Source organism: Orbicella franksi, chromosome 6, assembly GCF_964199315.1.
Source record: "Orbicella franksi chromosome 6, jaOrbFran1.1, whole genome shotgun sequence".
Lineage (NCBI taxonomy): Eukaryota > Metazoa > Cnidaria > Anthozoa > Scleractinia > Merulinidae > Orbicella > Orbicella franksi.
Window position 1 is genome coordinate 10,204,156 of NC_138150.1, and position 27,525 is coordinate 10,231,680.

Here is a 27,525-nt window from a genome sequence, read left to right on the forward strand (position 1 = left end):
GCAAATTTCTCCAGAAAACTGTGAAGCATACTTTAGAATCTGCGGCTATGAGTTGTTAATAAGAAGAGTTCTAATAAATGGTAGAAATGGTAATACCATAATACAACATTGAAAGGGCAAGAGAAGAGCCCATTTTCCTGTTAGATTTTACATGGAATGCTAGACCTGCTGTTTCATACGGACGGGAATTATCGCTTTGAAAATTTTTAATACCTAAATCTAAGATCAGTGAATTAATAGATACGCCTAATTAATTTCTATTTGGCTTTTTCGTTTTTTCCTTTTTCTTTTTATTACATGAAATTTTGGCGACACGTTTATTTCACGATTTTGTGCTGCGCACATTTCGCGACACTGAAATTCCGCGATTTTGCGACAATTTTGTATTTTGAATCACTTTAACTTCGCGTTTTTGAGTAACACACAATCTATTTCCTTGGGATGTTACTTTGGCATGTCCTTGAATTTGGTAAACTGACTTTATCAAAGGTACAATAACGTCAAAATTAACAAACGCAACGGCGGGACTACATCTCAACAGTAACACTGCGCGGAAAGGGGTGGTGTGGACAAAACGTGGGGTAAGCCATGGCCTACCCCACGTTTTGCCATAACATGATGTGAGTCACTTAATGTTCGCGTCATGCTACGTTCGGTACACTTAATATTTTTAAATAACGAAATTCGCGAAATTAACGTTTCGCTAAATTTCATGTAATTATGGCATTTTTCTATGACAACGTTCTCGCAATTAGGTGTACGTAATGAAACACTATCAAGCTAAGTAAACACTTATTCGTGATTTGTGATCGCCTCATTTATGTAAATAATATATTACGTTATTTCTTCTGTTAAAATTTATATATAGGTTAAAAATCTTGACAGGAAAAATTGTCAAAAATGCAAGTTTTATTGGATAGTATATCTACAAACTTACGCGAACAAAAAAAATACAAAGTTTCGCGTTCATAGTTAATTTTTTTAGAATTAGATGAAACCTAGCTCTTTCTTTCGATGATCATAAGCTTCAAAGCGTGCCAAACCATAATCCTGAAAAGAAAACACGAAACTGACGAGGTTGTGAGAAAAAAAACGTACCAACAAAACAAAATAGGACAGTTTCGACGTTCTAACTTGGTTCCGAGGCTTAGTGAAATACAACAAAAGAAATTGATTAAGAAGCATCCCCAAACCTCAATTCGATTTCTTTTGTTTTATTCCCCTAAGCCTCAGAGCCAATTTAGGATCAGTTTTAATACATCGAAACTGGCACATAGCAATTGAAGGAAGGCTTAATTTCTGTAATTTACCCTTGAGAAATTCAATCAACAAAGTATTGTCTTTCTGTTTCAGTGCCTTTGACCACAAGTCTTAGGGAATGATAATTTTTGAGGAAAACAGTTTTCTTAGCATTGTTAGGCACATGACAACATGACAATCTGTTTGCCAGAAATGAAGCAATTCTGAGCGAGAAAACAAAATCAAAGGAAAATTCAAGTACACTCCATCTTCCATGCCCTACAAACAGCACTGTCAGTTAACTCTCCACAGAACTTGATCCAGCTGGAACTCTTGGCAAACAAAAGAGAAATCCTTGAGCACTCTGAATAAGCAAGTTGAATTTCATCGTGTGTTTTAAAACCCATTTTAATTCGTAAATTTTCAAATTAAAATGGGTTAAAAAAAAAACCATGATGATTTTCAACACATCGAGTATTAGTATACATGTAAATCTACCAGTGTTCCATCATAAATGCTGTTCTCTGATTGCTACAAATGACTCACTATCTATTCTGTTGTAGATAGTGAGTAGCCTAGCAGTGTGTACTTGTTAACAAAATGGTGGCCGCTTGTTTGCTTTACAAAGTGTCTGTGAAGAGGAGTTTGATAAAGTTTTGAACGACTAGACAATTTATGCTAAAACAATTAGATGATTTGCTTTCGATTTCTATGCGTAATATAGTTGACTCGGGTTGTGCTCTCGTCAACTATCAGGAGAAAGAAATCTCAAGCTCATAAGAAAATTCTTAGTTTAGATTATTCGCTCTCGATTTCTATGAGGTGATAGCTGACGAGGCCGAAGGCACGATTTTTATCCAAGCAGCGCGCGTATTTTCCTATGGCTGTTTTCTGAATGTAGATGTAGATGTAAACGTACATTACCCTCCCCTCCCAGGGACAAATTATCTGGTTACCATCATACGCGCAAGCGCAATTTGTTCTTTCTCTTTCTCCCTTTCCCAAAATGGTGGGTATTGTAGGACGTAAGGTTCTCCAAATTCATCCTCTTCCATCGCCCTCGCCAATATAAATTTGATCATATCTTTTAAACGAATAAAAATTTTGTTTATCTTTTATCAATAATTCCCTAGCATTTCTTGAAGAGGGGTTTTAGTAAGTTGATTTCGTGGCTTTGCTTTCAGACTGCGCGGCTGAAGAAGACTCGAAAGCTGCGAGGCCATGTGAGTCACGGTCATGGTCGCGTCGGTAAGTAGGGATTGTTAAAAAACTACATCAGAGCCTCAGTAGAGAACCTCAGCGAGTCTTCAAGCTAATGGTTACTGAAGTTGTAATTCAAGTTTTCGCTGTAGATGGAAATCGAGCAGTTTACGACTTCGTGTACTTATCAAGTTAAGCTTATCATCAAGACTTGTTGCATTGTTTATTGCTCAAATTGTACGTAATTTGCGTTCTGTCACTTTGTGAGAACCTAAAACTAACGAACCTGTGAAGTCTGTGGTAGTAAGTAGGAAGGAGATGTTTATAAAAATCCAAAAAAGGTGTACAAAACGATATTTAAATTACGGCAATGGCTTTTAAGTTAATATAGGCTTGTCTTACGAGGACATAAGGACGTGGGAAAGAGGATTGCAAATTGTCCTCTTTTTCTCCTGTCTAGTTTCGTATTCTGCTCAGTTGTTATCGCTATATAATTTGTGTTTGACTTGGAAGTTTTTCTGTTGTGGTCATATGATCAAGTGATATCTGTGGTGTGTTTGCAGGAAAGCACAGAAAACATCCTGGTGGTCGTGGTAATGCTGGAGGACAGCATCATCACAGGATCAACTTTGATAAATAGTGAGTTACAGATATATATATATATATATATATGTATATGATTTCTCACTTATACTAGCACTGTGACATTTGGAAAAAAATTGTAACTGCTGTCTGCAGCTACAGTTAAACCCCACTATAGTGTGAGATGTCAGAAGTTCAATGTAGCCGATAGTAAGTGACTGAAATAGCATATCCAAGGGAAAATGATTTGGTTTTGAGGTCACAGGGAGTTTGGAGATTACTGAGTTCAAGATAGTGATGGTTCTACTGTAGGCATAGACTTGTCATGGGATAGCATGATATGGTTGAAGAATAACAAACACATTGTTGACTTTAATACAAACTCTAAAAGTGCAATGTTGCTTCAGATGAACTTTCAAACCTGGAGTACTTGTACGTTAAATGTTTTTTTCTCCTTTGTAGTTGTTAGATTAGCTCTTGCTATTCGTGGCTCAAATAACATGTAATTTTACAATGAAAGAAAATAAAGATTGTTATTGTTGTTGTTTGTTGTAAGTGGGTAAATATCATGGCATCTAGCCACAAGTAGTCAGAACACTCTAACTTTTCTTTCCTAAGTATTGAGATAAAGGAAAACTTTAAGTGAGCCCCCAAAAAGGTCATAACAAGAAATGTAGAGTAACCTCTTTGGAGAGTTAATGTTTTGATCTCTGGACTCCTTACAGCCATCCAGGCTACTTTGGTAAAGTAGGCATGCGATATTTTCACAAGACAATGAACAAGTACCATAGACCAAGTGTTAACCTGGACAAGCTGTGGTCCCTTGTCAGTGAGCAGACTAGGCAGTACTACAAGGACAAGACAGATGGCCCAGCACCAGTTATCGATGTCGTTAGAGCTGTAAGTGTGTCAAAGAAATGTTGAATTATCTAAGCTAGCTGTATTGAAGGGAAAACCCCACATACCGTTCAAACTTTAAGGCAGGATGTTGAGTAAAATGGCCAGCTAAGAGCAAGATTTTATGGACATATTTTCAGTGTGTTAACCCAGTTATTGCTAAACATGTTGACTTTATGTGCCTGTCTATGTGAACTTGCTCTTAAAGGTAAAGTGACCTCAGGAAAAGTGATATAAGTTTTTTTTTCACTATGGATACATTAAAAATAAAATGAAGAGCTACAATTTGGGTCCTTTGGTGGAAAAACTTTGCTTGTTTTGAGATCCCTAGTCCATACTAAAAAACTGCTTGTCCTGGATAGTTAGACTTGGTGCACCTTGAAAACACTTGATGGTAAGTCCACATGGATGTACTTGTACTCGGATTGAGCAGTCCCTGTTCAAGTGCTAGTGGGCCTCACCTACATTGTGCATCCCTTCGCCCAGTAGCATATATAATTTAGTAGCAGCAAAATGTTAGGGTGATCTGACAAATGGTGTGGTAGTAGCACCTGTAATGGACTACATGTAGTTTCTATGAAAGTCAGATCAAGCTCTGGCACTCCGTGAACCACAGACTTCCAGTGTTGGACCTTCCCAGAGGTCGCGATTTTTGGCACTGACCAAAAGGAGTGCGGTCTCTGGGGACGAGAACGCACTCCTACATGTATGCATGAGTGTTAGATTTTGCATCTTCAACCTTCTGTAGGAAGCTAAACTCACATTGACAGTGGCAGGGTGATAGTTTATCTGTGTACATAACAAAAAAATGGTAATTGTTCTTGCTTTCAGGGTTACTACAAGGTGCTTGGTAAAGGTCTTCTCCCTAAACAACCTGTGATTGTGAAGGCTAAGTTTTTTAGTCGTAGAGCAGAGGAAAAAATCAAGGAAGTTGGAGGGGCATGTGTCCTGGTGGCGTAAACAATGTTGCAACTGTACAAAATAATAAAAGTTGAAAGAAAAATGCCTGGTTTTAGTTCCTTTTCGGCTTTTTTTTTTTTTTTTTTGTAACCCACACTGATACCACCTCCTTAATTCTTCATCTGGACTGTTTAGTGATAAATACTAATGCTCTGAATAATACATATAAGTTGTTGACTAACCATGAGTCATGGCTGGATATTTCCCAAGTTGTTTTTCTACATATAAAACACAAAAGAATGAGGCCAAAAGCCACCCATCTAGACCAGAAGGGCTTGACTGAATTTTAGGCAATCCTAGAATTAACTGAAATTATCACAATAACAGAACAAAACAGTAGCACTCGAAAGAAACACAGTCAAGCCATAAGGGGCATGGATGGAGAAAATTGGAGGTTATTTAACCGATCACAGCAGGGTTAACTGAGAAACAGCCCAATGTTTTTCAGGTCAATGTCACTTCATGGAGAAGTGCTATTTTATAATCTCTCTGATATGAGACAAAAGACTTCTCTGCTAAGTTGAAACCCAGAGTTACCTAAATTACTGTGACCTTGCCCTTCTAAGGATTTATGGCCTAAAGAATATCATTTTCTTGCAGAATACAGTGGGCATTCTTGATCTGCAAAATATCCCCACATGGGTAGCCAATTGCAGAGCAGAATTAAGTTTATCTTGCAGAGTTCGCCATGTAATTTGTGGCTAGTGTGCTGTTGCAATGAGGTCCAGGGTTTTTTTTCTTTCACCAATCAGGTTGATCCCTTTTGAGTTGTGATTGGTCAGACTTATTGTATGGACACTGCGTAACACAATCACTTAAGCTCGGCCCTTGTGGTATCCATGTTAGAGAGCTAGGTTTGGCTGTCCAATTTTTTTTTTTTTTTTCATGGGACTGTGCATGCTCTAGGCTTGGCTGCCCAGCATGGAAATGTCAATGAGCATTGCAGGAGCACATTCTTAGCCCAGAATTCGGGTCCTTTTGTGACTGGGAAAGCAGTGACTTGCACCCTTGCCCATAGACTGTGAACAGTCACTGTTTTGCTCGAAAATCTGAGGGGAAGAGCACAAACCAACAGAGGCAAACAGCAAAGCTTTGCTGCTGACTGTTCATTTGTGTTCCCTGCAGATGTTCGAGCGAAGAGAGACCACTCCCAGCCTAGCTCTGCCACTGCTGCAATTCCTGACTTGCCATTAGCTCACAACTCACTGTTGCTGAAACCCATGCGGGGTAAACCCAAATGAGAGGTTAGCACATACTAGCTGTGCTTCTATTCTGTAAAGATAACATGTACACTTTCTATCACAATCTTTGGTACATATACCACTTTCTTTATTGAATGACTTCAGTTTACATCATGTGAGTATTGACAAAAATAATTTAATGATACTACTGTTATCACTCAGGAATGTGGTGTAAAATAATTGTGAGGTCTAAAGACACTTTAAAATTAGGGGTCACCAGTATAAATGAATCAAAACTAATCTTTGATTGAAAAGTGAGCAAAAACTCTTGTAACATTACTGTTCAGAAGAACAACTTCAGGTGAACTACTGTACATCTTGGCAAGCAGAGCAGATGTTTTGGGCAAGGGAAATGAGAGAGATTGCACTTTGATATTGTTTACATTCTAATGTAAATTTCTCAGTTTTCTTATCCTCTACAGGACCTACTGAACCTTGATAACACACAATGTTACTGCCCACTTAGTTGTGCGCTAATAGTATACGTAATCTACATGTATTAAATCAGTTTCTATTTGCAACTTAATAGAAAATACTGTGATTGTTTCTCCATGAAGGCTGGTTTTTAAATGATAACTTGAGAATGCAAGAAAATTCAACAAAATTAGACAAAACTTGTATTGAATGCTACTCTACAAGTTCAAGCACTCACTTTCAGGAGAGCAAAATACTTTAAGGGACACAAGTTGAATAACCACAGTTAGGCATGTCTAGTTGTAGTTGGCAGTCATCATGTAAAACAGCCTTGAACACTTGCTGTTTTCAATCTAAACAGAGTATTATGTGGTCATTTATCCAACATGAAATCTACTTTAACTAGCCATAAAGCAAACCTACAGCTAAATACATGAAACAATATCAACTCTAATAAATAATTTATTACTGACTGGAGAACATCCTGACTTTAGATGACTAGTTCATATACTTTTTACTCTCCTTATGCGAGTTAATTATTTTGATGATAAAGGTCAAAGTGATACACCTCAATCTGAAAATCAGTCACAAATCCTAAGAGTTTCAAGGTTACTAAAAATTTCCTAAAGTACGATAGGAAAATGTGAACTCCCACATAAAACTAAATATTTACTAAAGCTATGCTTGTGTGGATTAAAGTACACAATAGACAACTATTTCAAAATAATGTCATTTCACAGAAAAATCACATCACTACAGCATGATAAAAACTCATGTTTTATTGTATTGTTCCACAAAATACCCATACCCTCCCATCCCTCAATATAATTTTTTTGGCTTGTGAGACCACACCCCCTCAAATTTTCAACCATCTTCTATATAATTTATGGGGATATATGGATATTTTCTGGAACCATGCCTTACACCCATCATTAGTCTTAGCTCACTTTATCAAGATAAAATTCCTGTCGAGAGACAAATGTTTATGTTGTTGCGTACGTCTGAAGCTCCTTCACCAGTGAATTTGTTTTGTGATGTAAACATTTTCAGTGGTGGATGTGGGAGACTTCGCACAATTCCCTCAATCGTAAAGCCCTAAGGCCTGAAAATTCTCTCCCATCCCCCAGGGCCCATCTTTAAATGTTTGTAGGGTGTGATATTTGTTTTGCTAAAGAAAGAAACAGTAAATTAATATTGTACTCTAAAATCAATTTGTGTATTGATATAATTGTTATAAAAATATCTCCATGCTTAATTGCTATTCAACAAACCAAAGACAGAGATTAGTCTATTATGCTGCATCAGCTAGGATACATGAAACACTATTTGATTAACACTAGTTGATTATCAACTTGGAATGGGTAAAGGTAGTCTAAAATTATGTCTTAGTAAATCTGAAAGACTGATGTTTCAAATACTAGCTCTTGGGAGGGAGGGAGACCAAGTGATCTTAGGGTCATCTGAGAATCACACTCATTAACCTTTTGCACAAGCAAACAGAATGTCAACTTTTGAAATTTGCCATATGACAGGAGTTAATTCACCTTGTTTTATCAACTTATTAAGGATTGTAAATATTTGACTACAAGCTCGAGTCATAAATACAGATTATCTCTACAAACCAAGAGGGTGATCAAAATGTTTTTGTCAGTGTAACCCAGTTACTGATCTGAGTAATGGTTCCTCCCTTTGTTAGTATGCACATGTTCCAGTTTTCTGTAATGGAGTTGTTTCCTTTCAACTATAAATTTACATCAACATTTGCTAAAAGTATTCCAAGCGTCAGTCACCCAGCGTTATGGTAAATTATTTTGTATGAAATCATGTAAAACCAAGTGTAAAAGAGTTTCTTCATTGCAATGGCCAACCCCATGATAGACATAGCAGGTGGATACTAAAACTGGAGGCCACATCCTACAGAAATTGAACTGATTCATTGATGGTTTATATATTTCTGATCACCACTTTTTAAGGTAGTGATAAATGAAAAATTGCATGCATTATCTTGGTGCTGACTATCAGTCGATACATGACACAAACCTATCGATCACACTGTGAGTAATTTACTGGGTTAGACTAAGAGTGCTTATAACCTCAGATCTCTTTTCTTTGGAAACAGGCATAAACCAAACTATCCACAGCTAGGGGTCTGACCAAAAATTAATATAGGTCTGTGTGTTTTCTTCAGCCATTAGTCCTGAACTTCCAGTCACTAATTACATGTATTTCAGACAGTCTCCCCTTTATGTGTGTCCCCTCAAACAATCATTGTAAGGAAATTATTTAACATCAAAACACTTTTGGAAACTAAATGGTATGTGTTTTCATTTGTGCCTAAACCAAGTTAAAAACTAAAAAAATAATCCAACTGGTGCAAGTTGTGTTTCAATAGGCCTTTCTTCCTTGAGACAATCTTAAATACTCTGCCACTAACACTGCTGTGCACACAAAATATATTTGGAGTGCTAGCATAATTTATATACATGTACATGTTCTACACGATTATGACGATTACTATTTATAATAATTACTGGCATGCATGGACAAATAATTATGGTGCTAAGCACCATACCATTGCCAATTGGGAAAGTCTTTGATTAAATTTTGACATCTTTTTGACAACTCTTTGTGGCTTCTATTTGAACTGGTCCATAAAAACATGGGAACTGTCATGGGTGGAGACAGGCTTTTAGCCAGATGGGCATCCAGGCATCCCGTAGATGGCCACTCATTAAAGAAAATTGTTTTATTTTTCATATGCTGCCTTATAAATTGTTCATTTGAGCAGGCCCTATAGCACATTTTGGACCCCCACTTTTCAAATCTGGCTAAAAGCCTGGGTGGAGATGTTAAGTTGTCAAATTAACCATTCATTCTTGTAGGAATTTCAAAAGTCTCAGCCTACACAAGTTTGAAACTGGCAGCAGGTTGTGGACGTTCGCTTGGCCACTTGAAACGGAAACCATCAGAAGTTGTTATAAAGATGTAAAAAGGTTGTCAAAAACTAATCAAACGTTCCTAGGTGGCAACAGTAATGTGCATAGCACTGTAATATCCTCTCGGCAGTTGCACAAATGCTTTCATGATAATATTGTACAATAGGATAAGTCACAGCACTGCTGAAAGACCTAAACTACAGCAAAGTCTTATTACACTAGTTCAATGTTTCTCACCAGGTCAAAGGAATAAAGATTGCGGTAAGAATAGATTAAAAACAGCAGAAGTGACTGCTTCATTTTTTCATGTGCTGATTGAAGAATTGCTGGGTTTGAATGTTCAATTCTTACAATCAAAGGAAACAAAATAATGATTAAGTTAGTGATTCAGTAAATACATCCTTGCTTCATCTTTCTTCCTCTTTGGTTTTGGTTCTCCAGTTGGCTCAACAAAATCAGGTGCATATGTTTTCAGTATAGTGTCAAAATACATTTCTAAGTTGTGACCCATTTTTCCAACTTCAGAGGTCGCCTATGAAATAAAATGAGAGGCATAGTAAATAGTTTGAACCCAGGAACTTGTGTCATTAGTTAGTCATATATGATCTTTGTGGTGAGAGAAGTTCTGAAAAGAACTGTTGTTAGCACATGATATTTAAGCAACCTGAGCCAAAGTCATTTTTGGATTCAAGTGAACAGCATGTTTGCCCAATGACGGTGTTACAAGTCTGGTCTGCGACTGACAAACACTTTACACTTGACCCTAAAGATGATTTCTGCTGAAGTTGTGGAAATGTCAGTCACACCACTGAGAAAGAACACACCAAACAATACACAAACAATGAGATAACTCTAGTCACTGCTATTCAGGAAATAACCAGATTATAATTCCAAACAAAAGATCACATCAAAGTTGATCATCAACACTGGAGGTTGACTCTTGTTCTGTGGTACAAAGTGGCTCAGAGAATTGGTAAAACTGCTGGACTGGTCCATCACTGGCAACACCCAGCATTTTATTATGTAGCGACAATATGCTGGCACCCAAGAAGAAAAAGAGGAGAGGTGTTTACAGGACTAACATTGCTAAAAGTATGTCACTAAGCACTCAATGACTGGTCCCAAGACCTTAAACAGTGAATTTTGTTTCCCTGACCCCCTCAATGTTCCCCAAGGCAAAGCCGAGGGGAAAAGAAAATCACTGTTTCCCTTGGCACCAGTCATTAAGTGTTTTCTTATACATGTACCTCCCAATTCAAAAATAGCACAAACCGAAAAAATCATCTGCTTGATGTTGGCTGACACAAATTTGCTGTGGTTTTAAGGTGCAAGACCTGACCACATGCATGTCGAAAGTTCAAGCTGTTGTTTCCCTGGGGAGTTATTGAGTTTTGACCCATGACGTGAAACATTCTCCTCCAATCAGAAAACGTATTTGAGTTGGGAGGCATAGCAACTATGGTTAAAGACCATTGAAGAAAGTGTAATGGTGATTGAAAACAGCTGTGATGTGCAAAAAATGCACCATAAACAAAAAGAGACAAGGTCCTCAAAGGGATTGAGGGTAATATTCATTAATTCTGACCTCTGCAGGAAGAATACACACTCTCACTGATAATTAAAATCAAATAAAAGACGAGCATAACTTAAAATAATCAAATTTTGTACTACTGTAGCAACAAGTACTTACTTCATTAAATATCGCACAGTTATCAAAGATGAGACGGCAGTCACTAACAAACTCATTAAAGGTTTGATAGTGTGCAAAGTTCTGTGTTTGAAGCTTGGCACGAACATTTGACAAATCCATGGGATGTGTGATGACTTTGTAATAATTAGGAACCTATAAGAAATTAGATGAAGAGAGTGTTGTTTTAAATTTACTGAAACTACACATTGGACATTGTTTGTGATCCACCTTTATGGGGTGTCTATTTTGGCAGTTTTCTAATGACTTTCATATAACCATCTAGACAATCAGAACTACACATACAGCACAATGAACCATACAAAAATATGTTACATGTAAGTGTACCCAGGGGTTTCTTTCATGGCTGGGTGCCATGCAAATTGACCTGCTGTAAGGATAATTTTGCCCACCTGGTTTGAACATCTAGAGAAAAGATTGCCTTATAGAGAAGCTCAGTTCAAAATGTTTTGCCCACCTGTGGAAGCCAGGTGCCCTCTGAGTACCAGCACAGGGAATTACATACAAGCCATTATTACTGCAATTTTGATTTTGATTTTGTTCCAGAATTGTTTGAAAAACAGCCTGTCTGTTAAGTGATTTTGTGAGTATATAACATGATTTGGCAATACACCTCAGCACGAAAACAGAAATACAAACCAAACCTATATATTGTCTGCAAGATTTCAAACTGAAAAATAATCTTACATGTAGGGCTGTCAATAAGGGCTGTAACCCATAACACCTGCCACGACTGAGTATGTTTGATGGACCCTTGATGTTACAGGTGAACTCGACTATAGTTGATACAATTCACTCAATAAGTAACAAGTTTGTTACAGGTGTGAAAATCAAGGCTACCATTGACTTGAAACTCAATGACAGCCCTGACAGGCAACTAGGATTGCTGCATTATGAAAAAGTTCTCTTGCCAAATACCGTAAAAACTCGTGAATAAGCCACACTCGTATATAAGCCGCACCCCCAACTTTCGAGCTTGATTTTGAAAAAAAGAAAACTCTTCAAAAAGCGCTGAGCAAAAGAAAGTGATTACTTGTATATTGTAAGCTTGGTCAAATCTGATGCCGTGTATTTGCTGCGAGCTAAATAACTCTTGAAATACCTTTTACAAGCTATTCTTCAATGGAATTTCCGATATCCTCCTAAAGAGAGGCTCTTTTGACAAGATGTTGCCTTTATTGCTAAAGGCGATAGTGGAAAACGATGAAATTCAAACGGAAATCCGAGCAAAACAATCTCTGACCGATCGATGCAAAATGATTGCTTAGTAACCATGCAGTCATTTAAAGAGAGAGTCTGGACACAAGAGAAATACACACGCAAATAAATGGACTTGTAGATTATATTTTACAATACTAAATGATACATTTGTATCCGAAAGAGAAACGGGTACATGTGTTATCGATATTAAAAAGTTAACGTATCCTTACTTTTACGCAAAAACTATTTACATGTGTACAATTTGAAGTTCGTCTCATCAATCTTTGTCCAAAGTGAAAATGTTCTATTGTTCAGCTCAGTTAGAAACCATAAAAGTTCTCACTGTCACTTTCACCGAAAATGGCCTCATAGAATTCAGGTGCAATTTCTGCTTGCTGTCGCTCGAAGTCATTTGCATAGTACAACTCTTCATCGCCGTCCAGTTCGTCGATGTCTGCGAATGGATCTGAGTCAGACTCCTCTTCCCAGATTTCTTCATCTTCTGTACCGTCCATTGCGTTGGTGATACAGCACTTGCGAAACGACTTCACAATCATTTCAGTTGGTATGTCATTCCAGGTAGCACTGATCCATCTGCAGATCTCATCAAGCTCGACTTTCTGAATACGACCTCCAGCAGTAAAGGTGTGCTCTCCAGCTAACGTCCATTCTTGCCACTTTGCCCTCATGCGGTCCTTGAAGGGTTTGTTGATAGATACATCCAATGGCTGAAGCATGCTGGTCATGCCACCAGGAATCACTACAGGCTCCGTATTTAGAGACCTCAAGGTACAGCGAATTGGTTTGGATAAGTGGGCTCGGAACGAATCCCACACAAGCATGGACTTTTGCCTGCTGATGCCACCAACTTTACTCCAAACGGTCCGTAACCAGTCCTGCACGAGTGCTTCGTCCATCCAGCCCTTTGCCTGGCACCTGACAACAACCTCTTTGGGAAAGTTCCAGTTCTTAGGAAGTGTTTTCCGTTTAAACACAACGTAAGGTGGGAGTTTTGTTCCATCTCTGAGGCAGGTGAGCATAACAGTAAACCTATCCTTCTCATGACCTGTGCTTAGAAGTGGGACGCTCTTCACTCCTTTCTCTGCAACGGTACTGTTTGTTACAATGTCAAACGTAAGTGGGGTCTGGTCTGCATTACCAATGTATTTAAGATCAAAGTCATGCTCCTTCAGTTTAGCCATCACATAGCGCTGAAATTTGATCAACTTCTCTTCATAGTCTCGGGGAAGTTTCTGAGCAATCGTGGTCCGCCTTCTGATGGAGAAGCCACATCGGTCCATGAAACGATAACACCAGCATTTAGATGCCTTAAATTGTTCCAGTCCTAGCCTTTGCGCCACTGATTTTGCTTTAAGGCATGTGACATTGGTGGATACGCCAGTGCCAGCTTTGCATTTCTCGGTTATCCACGCAGCGACTTCTTTTTCAAGTTCAGGAAATGCAGCAGATCAACCACGTAGAGCTCGCTTGTTTCGCGGTGTTTTCAGCAGCTTTTCACATTGCGAGCGCCAGTGACGCACACAGCTTTCATCTATACTGAACTGCTTTCCAGCGGCACAATTTCCTCTTTCTACAGCATATGCAACAACTCAACGTTTAAAAGACACAGTGTACGATGCTCTGGGAGAACCCCTTTCTGACATGATGACAATAAACTGACAGTATGAAAACACGTGTTGAATGTTTTGACTCTTGCGTGGATCAAACAGAGTAAAATCTGATTGGTTTAAATAGACAATAAACAGACAATCGGTTAACCATGCTCAAGTTGCGAATGACTTGATCCTTGTGTTTTCTTAGCACAAGTTTTTGTGACATTTCACAATCATAGAACAAATATACCTACAAAACTAAAATGATTTAGGATCCATGCTACATAGGTAACCGTATAAGCTGAGCATATTATCGAAAATTTGAATATAAAGTTCCTTGAGAATCAATTTTCATGCAAAAAAAACAGGTTTATTTACAGCCACAAGCATGCGGCTTGGTTAGGTCACTTAGCAACGCCTCACAGATGCACTCTACTTTGATTGGCTAGCTAAAAACCGATAAGAAGCCTGGGCCGAGTCACGTAGATCGATCGAATCGAACGAACGATAAACAACATGGAAAAGTTCCATTTCACATCAGCTGTGCGTGGATACCATGTTTATAAACATGTATGGAAGCCTTCAATTGGTGAAAAACTTGTTGCTCAACACGAGTTTAACAATCCTATGGATAAACACGCGGTGCAAGTTGTGAAGAACACCGAAACAGTCGGTCATTTGCCCCATGAGTTCTCACGAATAGCGGGGTATTTTCTTGCACATGGCGGAGAGATCAGTATTGAAGTGATCGGTCGCAGAAGGCATTGTAAGCAGCTTTGTGGAGGAATGGAGATTCCACGCCAGTTAGAGTTTAGCTGCGCAAAGGAAGTACAAATGAATCACTTGAAAGAACTACTCGCGAAGAAGATTCAGGTTTAAAACCTGAAGAGACAAAGGCTCCTTTAGGAGCCACCACTTCTATCAAAAGTAATGATCAACAACAGCAACAGGTTTCAAAATGTTGAATGTTTATTTACTTACGTTTTTAAGTGCTATATCTGACCCCTAACTAGGCAATTAGCCCCCTCTGAAAGCAATGGTCTCGTATATAAGCCACACCTGCCATTTTGAGCCCAAAATTTCAGCAAAAAGGTGCGGCTTATACACGAGTTTTTACGGTACATCTATTTACATCGAAGGTTCCACTAACCGATTTGCTGACTTTCTGTTGGAATGGAATACTGTCTGCATGACAAAACAGCTCAAGTAGAATCTTTTCACAAACCTTAAAGAAAACCATCATGCTGTACTTTAATACTTCAATTCATTGACCGATACATCATTGAACATGACATGATAAGATATGACACTTACCAGTGACAAATTTAAAACATCAATATATGATCATAGACTGAAGGTTTAACTACCCCGGAGATGATGGCACTTAAATATCTCAGGATTTAGTTGCACCATGCATATTCCATATTCTCCAATAAATACAGGGGATTTTTTTTTTAAGCATGGCCTTGTAGACCCAGGATTTATTTGAACACAACATAGATTGGCACCCAGCAGACAAATAAAGGTATTTTTTGCTTAATTTTCATTGACTCTCATACCATAGAAATGATATAATACAATGCTCAAAACTCACTTGGAATCACTAGCAAAGCAACTGATTTCATTGTAAAGCTTTAAAGATTTTACGATTTCATTTCTACCACTTGTATTGAGAGCAGGCCCCAGAAATCAGTTCAAAATTGTGCAGGAAAGCAGTGGCATGAAAGATTAAACCTCTTGCTTGAAGCCAATTGAGTCTGTCAAACATTTTACCCAAAATGTCCCAATTGACATTTTAAAACTCTTCAAGTTCAGTTCATAGCTGTTATTGAAGTTATCTGTGGTTTGACATACAAACAAGGCGAAAGAATAAATTTTGCTTTGTATTGACCCGTTCGCCTCGTTTGTATGCCTATTTAAACAAAGGAATATTTGACTGCAGGCTTAACTACAATAACAGCTATTGAAAAAGTCACAACAAATTTCTCAAGTTTTCTGAAATTTGCCCTGCTGGTATGCCATTTTCATACTCTATCTCCTTATGAACCATATAGCTTTCAACCAATGTCTGCACCATAATTAGTTGCTAATTATTGCAAAAGTACAAAGTAAATAATGTCTTTGACATCAGCCAAGTTCACTACTAATACCAGGGTTGTATCATGATATTACCTTTCTCTCATACTCTGTCAGACCGTTACATGAAGATCGCCTTTTATTGCCTGGAAGGGTGGTTTCCTTATCTGTTAGGTAAAAATGCGTCACTTCAGAGTACATTATAATACTTACTAATACTTACTAATTCAAGTCCCACTTGATAGCTCAGATTCAGACTAACAGTACAAAACATAATCAGCTTCCCTCATGTCCCCATTCCAGAATACATGGGACATAATTATGATAGTTTGCTCAAATTAGCTGAACAGATGATTTAACATTGAGCTGGGTTGATAAAAAAAAAAAATAACCAACAAGGTGATTTATTTGTAATTAGCCAAAGAAAGAACATCTAGATCTACAGTAACTGAAAATAGAACCTATTTGTCTGAAAGCGCCTAGATGATACGTCTACTAATATTCTAACCAGTCCAGATCATTCAGGCTGCAAGGGGTTGGCAGCTGGAACAATTTCTAGCCTATTGGTGACAATAAGTTGCATATTAATGATAATTTTGCCCACTCAACATACCTTTCTGCTTTAAGAAGGTCCAGTCAACATGCTGACATAAACCACAGCTCCATGAATCACTGTAGGAAAACAAGATCAGTTTCAATGTAGAGCTGGTGCACTATTACTGTATTAATACTGTATTTTTGTGGTAAAAAATTTCCGAAGATTACTGCTGTTAACTATAATTGCTGGAAAACATTTGGTGTGTGCAATTTGCAGCATACAAAACTACCAAATGCCTTTTTTATTCTAGTTTAGGGGTTACTAGGGTTTGGGTTGGCTCATGTAGAGTTGATTTTGTTATATTAAGGTTAGTTAGTGTCAGGGTAATGGTTGCTCTGCATTCTGCAAATAACCCCCACATACTTGGACTTTCTTCAGGCAGTGTTCAAATTATACATCTCTAAACACAATATTTAAGAAATAGAGAATGTGTACTCTGTTTCTATCAAGTTATAGAAACATGATTTTAAACCAATCAACGTATGTATTTTCTTTTAGCTGTTTTCTAAGATACCTTGGAAGGGTGGCAAGGCAGGGAACATGACACTGTAAGTGGAAGACTCTTGGACAAGTGTCACAGCAAAGTAGCTCTCCTCCATTACGGCACACAGCACACCAGTCGTCGTTTGTACTGGTCTCGTCAATTCCACTCTCTCCACTAGTGGCATCTTCTTGTTGCTGCTATAGGTTGGATGTTCAAATCAGTCAGGTAAAGAATGAACTTAAAAGAGATTGGGGAATTTATAATACTCTCATGGTTGACCATTGTCATAAAACAAGCAAAGCATAGCGGGTGATCATGATTTCTGAATCAGTTATAAGTAGCAACAGATTTTCAGCTCCTGGCCAGTAAACAAAATAATGATCAACTACAGATCCAGAACAACACTAATCAAATCCATTTATTTTAATTTATTGTCCTCCACAAAGCCAGATTGAATTCAGTTTAAGTCCTGAAATACATGTAGCAAAACAACGAACTCAAATTTCAATATTAACATTCTCTTCTTGAGAAAAAGAGAACTTTTCATCACTTCTAGAATTAATTAATTAATGTAATGCAAACAAATACTTGAGAGAATGAGACTATAGAAACCCAATTACAGTAACTCTACCTGTATTTTTATTAGTTCAGAGGCACAAGGTCACTAGACACCCTTCAATTGTCTGTCTAACATACCAATAAAGAGTACAATACTGCAATCATGGGAGTGCATAGCATTACATGAATCAGACAGTAACGTTATGTAATATTGCAGTGACAATGGGCTTTCTAGAAAGGCATTCAGGCATACTACATGTACATCTTAATAAAGTTGATAATGGTCAATAGAGACAACTTGTTATAGCATGAAACCAAAACTAACCATAATAATTATTTATGTACAATATCTTGATTGTAGTGTATGTCATAATCAATTATAACTTGAAAAATGAAGCAAAATGGCCTAGAGCAGACACTATACATCAATATATAAAAATCTCCAAAAATGGACAATAATGCAAAGCCATTACCTAGGCAGAACTCTATTATTGTACAGGCTTAGAAAACACTAAAAGCGCATACATTACAAAGTTCACAGACATGCAAAATAGACCAAAATACCTGCAGCAATTTCATATCCTTGGGCTACACTAGTTTTAAAATATTTGTCTTTTAGCAGCTAACTCTTTTAGTCACAGTTTTATTCTGTAACTTTTTCACAATCCACTATATGATTTTATTCATGCATTAATTCACCCTGTTTTTTTACCATTCATGAAAGGCTGCAAGTCAGCAATGAAAAGCTTATACCTCAATAAAGTTTTTTAACCAGACAACTTTTTCAATTTCTATGACATGTTCCACCCTAGGTACTCGTTCACAGTGCTATTGGCAGTGAGGAGTCAATGTGTAAAGTTGCATGTAACTAAATGTAATGCTTGGCTAATCACCAGTACCGGGTTGTTCAAAAGCCAGTTAACATTAACCCAGGATTAAAACTTAACCAAGAAAGTAACAATTCTTCTCGTACAAAGATATTTTCCACCTCTTTAGCTTTGTGTAGTTTGAGATTAATCAAGCTCAAGACTGACGGACAAACAATTTAACCAGAAAGCCTCGCCGAAAAAAAAAAACTGAAGACTTGCTAATCCTGGGTTAGCTTATAGGGCTTTGAACAACCCAGCCCAAGGCTTCTAGAATTCTAATTAGAAAGTGATAAATTGGTAAGTAAACCAATGCCATACCTTCTTGGATTCTTGGCAAGGAGAGAAATCCATAGGAGATTCTGGTTTCTCTTGTTTGATCTTGACTGGTGGTGGAGAGGTTGCTGTCGGAGATACAACAGGGGATACCACAGGGTTGGGAATTCCCTGGGAACTGTTACTCCTCTTCAACACAGGGAGCAGTTTGGGCACTGAAGGTGGTATCACAGGGTCTGGTATTCCCTGGGAACTATTGCTTCTCTTTACCACAGGGAGCAGTTTGGGCACCGAATCAGGAACACTAGTAGGTGATGTTGCACCTGAAAAAGGCAAACATTAAAAATATTAAACATTTCTGTATTTACAACTGAAGACTCCATGATCACGTGGATAGTGCTAGGTCATTATCTTGTTTGTTGTTGCAGTTGTTTAGATCAAACCTCATGTGTCTTGGAAGAATTTTATGGAAATAGTTTATGACGTAAGACAACTGTTTTCTTGGGGGGCTGTAATGATCCATCAAAACTTTGACATGCTAAATTTCACTTTTCAATTGTATTTTGGTTTCGAAATTCAAGGACTCAAAAACTGAAAAAGCTAAACATAACTAACAATATGGATGCTTTTTCACACGGCAGTAAATTTTACTTTCTATACTACACACTTATTACATGACTGTGTCTCACAAGGACTGGGAACTACCAAATTCATGAATTAGATCAGCTGAAATCGATGTCGACCGCAGTCTTGATTTTCCCATCTAGACCGGCATCTAGACCAATTACATCTTGCGGTGAAAAAGTTGCAAACTAAAATACAAACATATTGACTAATTTCTTCTAAAAATATTAGTTCCAGAAAATATTCACATAATGCAAGTACCAAAAAGCCTGATAAAAAAAAAAGAGGGAAAGAGGATGAGCAAGCTTTGGCAGATTTAAGTTCAGCTCGTCACCATTAGTAAGCAAAATTTCAGCTAGAACAAACCAGTTATATTAAACAAATTAAATTTTTCTTGTTTGCAATATAATAAGTATCTCATTAACCGAGCTTAGTTGGTCTATTTGGGAGAATCTTGACCTCAGTCATGTGTACAGACCAAACGCTGTACTCATGGCTTCGGTCAACATTCTCCCATACAGACCTCCTGCTTGGTCAATAAGAGCTAAATCCTCAGGGCAACACAATCTCTGTTAAGAAAAAAATGTACTTAAAATAAAAATAGTGCGCAATTCCATATGCTTTCACTTGTAAGGGACCACATAAAAAAATCAGATACATGTACAGTAGGTGTCCAGTACAAAAAAAATTATATACATGCATGAAATCACTGATGTCCAAGAATTTCATTATCTTATGATTTTCTTTCCTCTTTGTAACTTTAATCTACCTCTTCACTTTTCATACTATTTTTACACTCATCAGCCATACATCGTTTCCACAGTAATCACACTTCTTTATGAAACAGTGACAAGTTAAACAAAGCAACAAATTAATGAGATCTCATTAGATAGCTTGCCATCATCATTTTCATCAGTACTCGCCATTACACCTGAACTGATGGTTCCTCATTAGCACTCTAAACTGTCCACTAATCACCATTCATTTACAAAAGCAAAACTGCCTAAGTATCCTTATTCAATTTCTATACTTTTGACTATTATCCTGGAATAGAAAGACCCTACATCGATTGACCTGGTTCTATATGTAACTTCATAGAGAACTTCCTAGTATGTAACATTTAAATGAAAACCACTGAGTTGTACTTTCATGTGTTACTGTTTATTATGCCATACCAAGTGGTTCTACCCAAGGGTTGCATTAACGTTTTCTGCAGGAGGGTATTTCTGGTTTTCACAGGCAAACAAAACATTTTGAACTAATCTTCTTTATAACAAAACCTTAAACCTCTAGATGGTTAAATCAGCCGGGCAAAATCATCCTCACAGAAATTTTTCCTGATTCCCGGCCCTTGATGAAACCCCTGGTTCTACCCAGAATAATTCCTAGGCTGTGTTATATCAAAACTATGAGCAGTACTTTCTCTTGTGTGGTCAATGGGCTACATGTATGATTAAAAATTTAACAGAACTAAAACACGATATGAAGTATAAGAGATAAAGAAGATCTTACACAGTTAACCAAAACTTAATCCTACATGTGTCTTCTACAGTGTACAATTTTGTTGTCACATTGAAAGGAATAATGACATGAAACAAGAGTATGACAAACCCATATAAAACAAACCTCTAGATATAACAAATAAACCTAGTGTAACCAGTTATTTCACCAGCAAAACAATGACTAGAATTTGTCACATTAATATATAACAAGCATCCGATGTAATGAAACAAATTTTCAGAACTAAGCAGGTTTGATACGCCATTGCATTCTATAAATATGTTGTACATGTAAGCTCACAGATTGTAAAAATTCACTGACTCAAAGTTACACAAACCATGGTTTTAGGAGTTGGCATCATGAACATAAATATTAATAACAGAGTGCAACTAAAGCAGTTTAGACTGGTGGCGAAGATCTAGAGATTTGCTAAGGTCCGTCAGTCGATCAGAGTATTTTATATGTACATTTTCGGATGCTCTGTCAGTCTGTCTATGGGCTAGTGAGTAGATTGGGCTAGAGGACCCTTCCATGGTTTCCACCACCACCTTGACTCAAGGGTAAATCCAATAAAACTACAGTGAATGTATGGAACTCAGACTGGTTTTGAACCACTGTAATTTTGCTCTCAGATCAGATTTGCTGGGTTTACTATACTTTTAAACTCTTTTTTTTATTAGGAAATCAACTATGCCATTGATGTTTCTAAAAGTAAGATCACTACTTCTGACAACCTTAAACACTGTTGTAAATGTTTTCCTCATGATGCTTGTAATTTGATATGAAGGGCATGAAAGTAATGAAGTAAAACGAAATCTGCTCACAGCTGTCATAGGCTGTTCTCTAGTTTTGAAGCAAATACTATCAAACTCAGATATATTTACACAGAGTTACACAGGCTTAAAACCAGGCAACATCCCATGAACTTACTTCAATTTGAATTCTGTGTGTACCACTGTCAAGATAGCACCAGAAACCTTGCAAGGACCTGTCTTACAATCAGTTTGGCCAAAGCCCTAACATGTTCAAAACCTCATTCATTGCACGTTGGCATAAGTGACATTTGTTTAGATTAGTTGAAAGATAAATAAAGAGCAATATGTTGAGCAAATGGACAACAAACACTATGATTGTTATGTATAGTGAAATGCATTATAACAACAGCACACAGGTCATTGATAAAATATATTTCATAGTGAGCAATTCATTGGCATGTGATAAGGCAACCACATGTATTATATGCTTTCCAAAATCTCAGAAACAGAACTGATTTCTGGTTACTCTTGAAAGCAACAAAAAGATAACAACTAGATGACAGATATATTCAAAAATTAATGGAACAATATATCTTTGGAAGAGAGTGGCATTCTTCACAAAGTTAAAATATTTTTTAAACTAAATTTCAAGCTGCTAAAAATTGTTTATTGATAACAAAACTGTTCATTGCTTTGGTGAAAGGAACTGAAAAATTTACGTTCCTTATTTTGTCTTCCTTGAAAGATAATTATCACACCTTCAAGAGAATTTTCAATATAATATCAATTAATTTTCACATTTTACCAAATCTAGAAAGAGGGAAATAATTCAACTGACCAGGTACTGTTAATAATAATTAAATCACTTCACCCAGTCAAAACATTGTACTGAATTTTGTGAATCAGTATGACACAAAAAACTTGGAGAAATATAGAGTTTAAACAAAGTATTACAGCAGGTATCTGGTTTCAACAATACAGGAATTTTTAGAAAAATAAATGTAAAATCATAAAAAAATAAAATTGAACGTCTTGCAAATATGCTAGTCTGAGAGGGAATACTGCAATTAAATTTTAGTAATGATGGCCATCATATAAACCAAAGGAAAATGAAAATGAGCTGCTACTTTCAATTTGAATTTTAAAAATAAATATTACAATCTGGTCAATGAGAGTTTAAAAAATGTTCTAAATGTGAATAGATGACATTTTTTACATGTGACCTTTGAATTTTGCCCAGACATGGCTCAGTAGCTGTATTTTTCCCCTTTAATCTCTTTTTTTTTTCATTTCAGCAGTATATGTACAGCCCATTACAAACCAAGACAGAGAAGTTGTTTTGAAGGTCCATGTACATACATATCTGCATGAACAAGAACAAACAAGCCGCATAAAATAACTGGCATATCTCCATGTACAGTAGCCTTACAACACTGACCTTGGAGAACATATTTCAACAAAAACATTCACTTGAGTGAAAAAGATAACACAAGAGAAACAAGATTAAATCAGATTAAGATCTTTTTTTTTTTTTTAAGTTAGAACTCCAACTTCCTTGACAGGAGGAAACAAGCAAGCTTGAATATTCATTGCCCTTTTCTGTTTCCCTGGAAAATCTGTAAAAGTATCAAGTTTCTGAACATAGAAAAGGATTGGCACACACTAACCAAAATACACATACAGTTGTATTACAAATTAAGATACCTTTCAAGACTTGACCAGGTGAATCATTGGCAGCTGTTTGCTCTTCCCAGCCATTCTGTTTTGGCAAAGAACCAGATGAATCACTAAGCGGTGATGTGCTTTGATGACTGTGGTTGCTTCCTGTGCTTGGCGGTCTCGGTGGTGGTGACTTCCCAATTTTGCTCCCAATATCCTGAAAGTGTCGCAAAGGGAGGGTGTTGCCATTTCGAACAGGACGCGGATGGGACAAGGATGTCATATTTGACAGATTACTAACAGTCGGATTTCTCTGTCCAAAAGTAAAACTGCTGTTGGAAAGGCCACTGCCTGACTTCATTTGAAGGTTTCGCCCACCTGATGCTAGTGCTGGTCGAGATGCACTGTTTGCAGGTACAACACCAACTTTAGTGTTTATAGTTAAATTAGCACCAGACGGGTGTACAATTGCAGCTTGAAGAGAAGGATATTTGTTCGTAGAATAAGACTGACTGCTTGGTGGGCCTAAGCGCTTGTTGACGGCAGAGAGGGCTTCAATAGGGTTGGGCCGCATTGGGGTTCCTGAACTGACAGGACGGCTGGACACTGCTGAGGGGAGTGAACTGCTTGGAAGAGGTGCATAGCTACTGGCATTGGATAAACCACGAAAGGATGCATCTGGCCTGCTTGAAGTGGCATTATTCCTGTCTGCTGGAGTCATGACACTTCCAAGTTTTGAGATGACAGAACACAGCTTTTCTGTTTCTACAGAAAATTTCAAATCACTGTGAGCCACTGGCAAGACATTGTACTTGAGGCTTAATAAATTTTGAATTCTTGAGCTAAGCTGTCTCTTGCTGTACAACAATCCCATATCACTGCCATTCTTTAGTACGTGTCTGGTAAATCCGTAATTGTGCTGTAAAATCTTTTGCATCAGTCTAAGGTCTTTATTTTGTTTGGACAAAAGCTTGTGTTTAAAATGTACAAGAGCTTTCAACTCTGTTAACAAGACATTCTCCCTCTGTTTAACAGCCTTAACAAGCATCTCTGATGACTTTTTTATTTCAGATGCAATGCTTTCTTCCCGTTCTTGTAAACCTTTCGCGGCTTTTTCGACTTCGCGGATTGATTCTGTTAACGGTTGTGCTTGTTCGTACAACCGATTCAGCTGTCCTCGTAGGTAATCTTTGTAACTAACTGCCGCTTCCTTAATAAACTGATATTTATGATCTTTATGTTCAAGAAGTTGACAGTCCCGACAAGTCAATTTCTCGCAGTTTGCACAGAACAGTTTTAAAGCCTCTTGTGGATGAGTGCTACAGAAAATGGGTTTCGCGTCTGCGGACTCGGAGTTTTCCAAATACTGTGCCTCCGACTGAATCTTGTGGTCTTTAGTTACTCGAACTCTCTGATGAGCAGAAACACAGGCATCGCAAAGCCAGTCACTACAGTTCAAACAGAACGACGAAGCCGGACTGTTGTCTTCGCAAGAAGTACAAAACCGCCTCACATCTTCCTGTTTTCTCTGCAATTTTCCTATGTTTTCTAACACGAACTGATTATCCAGGAAGCCATGGACTCCTTTCGGAGGGACTAAAAACTCTTGACCACAATTCGGGCATTTGAGCCTTGGAATCGAGTTCGACGAAGTACTGGCTGTTGTCGGAGGGACCTTCTCTTGCTGTTGTTCGGCGAAACGCTCTTCCAAGCACTTCAAACAGAAAGAGTGAAGGCAAGGGAGAAGCTTCGGACTCGTGTCCACCGGCGGCTTTTTACACAACCCACATAGCATATACACGGATTCTTCTTCAAGATCTTCCGAGCTACCCGAAGCGCCACCTTCGCTCATCTTGGAGTTAAAAATATCGCCTTTTTAACGCCCAAAAGGCCTCCCAACTATCAGCCGCTTGTTCGCGCTCTCTCAAAATGGCGGGATAATGAACATGGCTTCCGAGCTTCCATTGACAAGAAATCACCGTGTGACGTCACCACAGTAGCATCTCGCATTTATGAATATTTCAGGGCCCTTCAATTCCTTTGTTGTCATCTCAGATTCGAATAACTTCACTATTCAGCGCGGTATCTTATTTTAAGTAATATTTACTGGACGCTATCCTTAATCAGCTCCTTGACCACTTTTGTATAATTAAAAAAGTGCCGTTCTGGGCAATCAAGTCGGAGCATGGACACAGCGCCAACGCGAAAAGACACGCAGAGCAAGCATAGACAGACAGTAAAGAGTGCATGCATAAAATTGACATGTACTCGCCGACACTTCCGATAACTAAGGGCCAAGCCTGAGTGAGGTCAAACCCCACTGAATCCGGAACAAACACGAAACTTGCAGTCGGCGTATTTTCGCCTAATTTGGCGGGAAACCCCCGACCTGCTACAGAAGCTAAATTTGACCATATAGCAATATATATTGTTAGAAAGAAGCAGTTCTTCCAAACCCTAAAGTTAATTCGGTATAACCAAGATACTTGGCATTACATAATGAAATAAGAATGATCCAATTTAGACGCCCTCCACCCAATTTAGCGCCTCCTCGAACAAGCGCCCCTCATTTTTTCCAGGCAGAATTGAAAAACTGCTTCCTGTGTGACAACGCGTGCAGACCTAAGACTCTTAGAGCTCTATTTCGATCTTTTCTGTCAGTTTTTCCGAGAAGCGGACAAATTATAAAATTCATTAAATGGCACACAAAGTATAAAAAAAGATTACCGCTCCATTTTTAATTTAAATAAGCGTCAAACGGGCTCTAATTAAATTTAATAAATTACTATTGGAAAAGGCACGAGTAGCAAAACAGGTGAGCGCCAGTAGAGATGGCCATGCTTGAAATGGAAAACCGCATCCAGCTGTATGACGATCGCAATACACACTTCGACTAGACACTTTTTTTGTCCCTCCAAAAATGAAATAGTCAGGCACTAACGAGTTTAAAAGCAAGCTTATATAGTCAGAAATTTCAGAATTACTTTCACTTTCAAATCATGACCTTGTACATCCACTTCGTGCGCAGCGACATGCGTCCTATATGGCCTATGCGAACACACGATGGGACTTGTCCCCTCTTCACGTCCGCGCAACGAGAACCAGTTACATTTACCTGGGCCCGTCCACACTATGCCGGAAAAATTTGAAAACGGAGGTTTCACTCTGAAACTCGCATCAAATGTTTTCTGTCCACACTACGCCGGGGGAATTTCAAAACGCAACAGTCAACGCTCATTTTGGATTTGTGTTCGAGGAAAACTCGGTCAGGCCGGGAAAATCACATGACTATCGTGACGTCATCGTTTTCGAAAAGCTCCATTTTCAAAATGTTTTCTGTCCGCACGAAAACGAAATGCCGGCGTTTTTAAATTCCTTCGGTTTGAAGAGCCGGATTTCGTGACGGATTAGTGTGGACGGTCGGCCAAACCGTGGAAATAAAGCTGCGTTTTCACATTTCTCCGGCGTAATGTGGATGGGGCGTAAGGCTTCTCTTTTGGAGGGGAGATTGGACCTATTTTCAATATCGCATCCTGTGTACTCGGATCTTGCAAACTGTCCCCGTTACAACAATAAGAAATAACCAACATCCGTTATGTGTGCACCAGCTTGTGTACTTTCCCTGTATCATACACCCTATGTGTACACACGATGGGACTCGTCCCCGTTTCACCTCCCCGAATCAAGAAGCAGTTGAATTTACTTAATTTAACTACAAAACCATGATCAATACAAACAAATTGGAATTTGCATGATATCCCGGAAAATGATAGGATAATAAGAAGCTGAAGGTCAGTAACCAGGTAACATTGTTCGTCACGTCTATATATATCATGAGGTGTTTATTTGATGTATGGGGTGTTTATTACTGCTTTGAACTTGTTCGTTTTTGTAAAGTAACTAATAAACCTCTTCTGTTTTCCCTCCCTGCAAAACAACGCCTATTAATTAAAAGCAGTGAAAACTAAAGGTTTTTTAAATAACTTCATTGCTGAATTTCGATTTTTGCGAAAAAGGTGGAGGAACAGTAATCAACTTTGATGACCAACGGATGTCAGGAAAATACAAATTTCACTTCCGTTTTCCAGAGAAACCAAAACACAAGGAAAGCGAAATTGAAATCAGTTTCCAAGCCATTG

General features: G+C 38.0%; 2 protein-coding genes across 2 annotated transcripts in view; one reads left to right on the plus strand and one right to left on the minus strand.

The window, feature by feature from the left end:
• Positions 1–4,921, plus strand: part of LOC145490445 (large ribosomal subunit protein uL15-like) — a 5,146-nt gene extending 225 nt beyond the window's left edge. The window contains exons 2-5 of the mRNA XM_081469561.1: positions 2,424–2,487; positions 3,003–3,078; positions 3,747–3,921; positions 4,750–4,921. Of these exons, the coding sequence (XP_081325687.1) occupies positions 2,424–2,487; positions 3,003–3,078; positions 3,747–3,921; positions 4,750–4,878 (444 nt within the window). The 3' untranslated portion in view covers positions 4,879–4,921. The remainder of the gene's footprint in view (positions 1–2,423; positions 2,488–3,002; positions 3,079–3,746; positions 3,922–4,749) is intronic.
• Positions 4,922–6,171: 1,250 nt separating this feature from the next.
• LOC145491495 (transcription intermediary factor 1-alpha-like) lies at positions 6,172–27,174 on the minus strand. Its single transcript, XM_081470735.1, has 8 exons — positions 23,432–27,174; positions 18,894–19,171; positions 17,179–17,345; positions 16,680–16,738; positions 16,163–16,233; positions 15,141–15,215; positions 11,160–11,312; positions 6,172–10,001 (listed from the first exon to the last, which is right to left on the minus strand). The coding sequence occupies exons 1-8, from the start codon at positions 25,236–25,238 to the stop codon at positions 9,849–9,851; spliced, it is 2,763 nt and encodes a 920-aa protein (XP_081326861.1). The 5' UTR covers positions 25,239–27,174; the 3' UTR covers positions 6,172–9,848.
• Positions 27,175–27,525: the final 351 nt, after the last annotated feature.

Coding starts and splice junctions, on each gene's coding strand:
- LOC145491495 (XM_081470735.1), bottom strand. CDS start 25,238: ATGAGCGAAGGTGGCGCTTCGGGTAGCTCGGAAGATCTTGAAGAAGAA. Junction 17,346..18,893: donor CTTGCCAAGAATCCAAGAAG/GTATGGCATTGG, acceptor TCCAACCTATAG/CAGCAACAAGAAGATGCCAC. Junction 15,216..16,162: donor TGACAGAGTATGAGAGAAAG/GTAATATCATGA, acceptor GTTTTCTTTAAG/GTTTGTGAAAAGATTCTACT.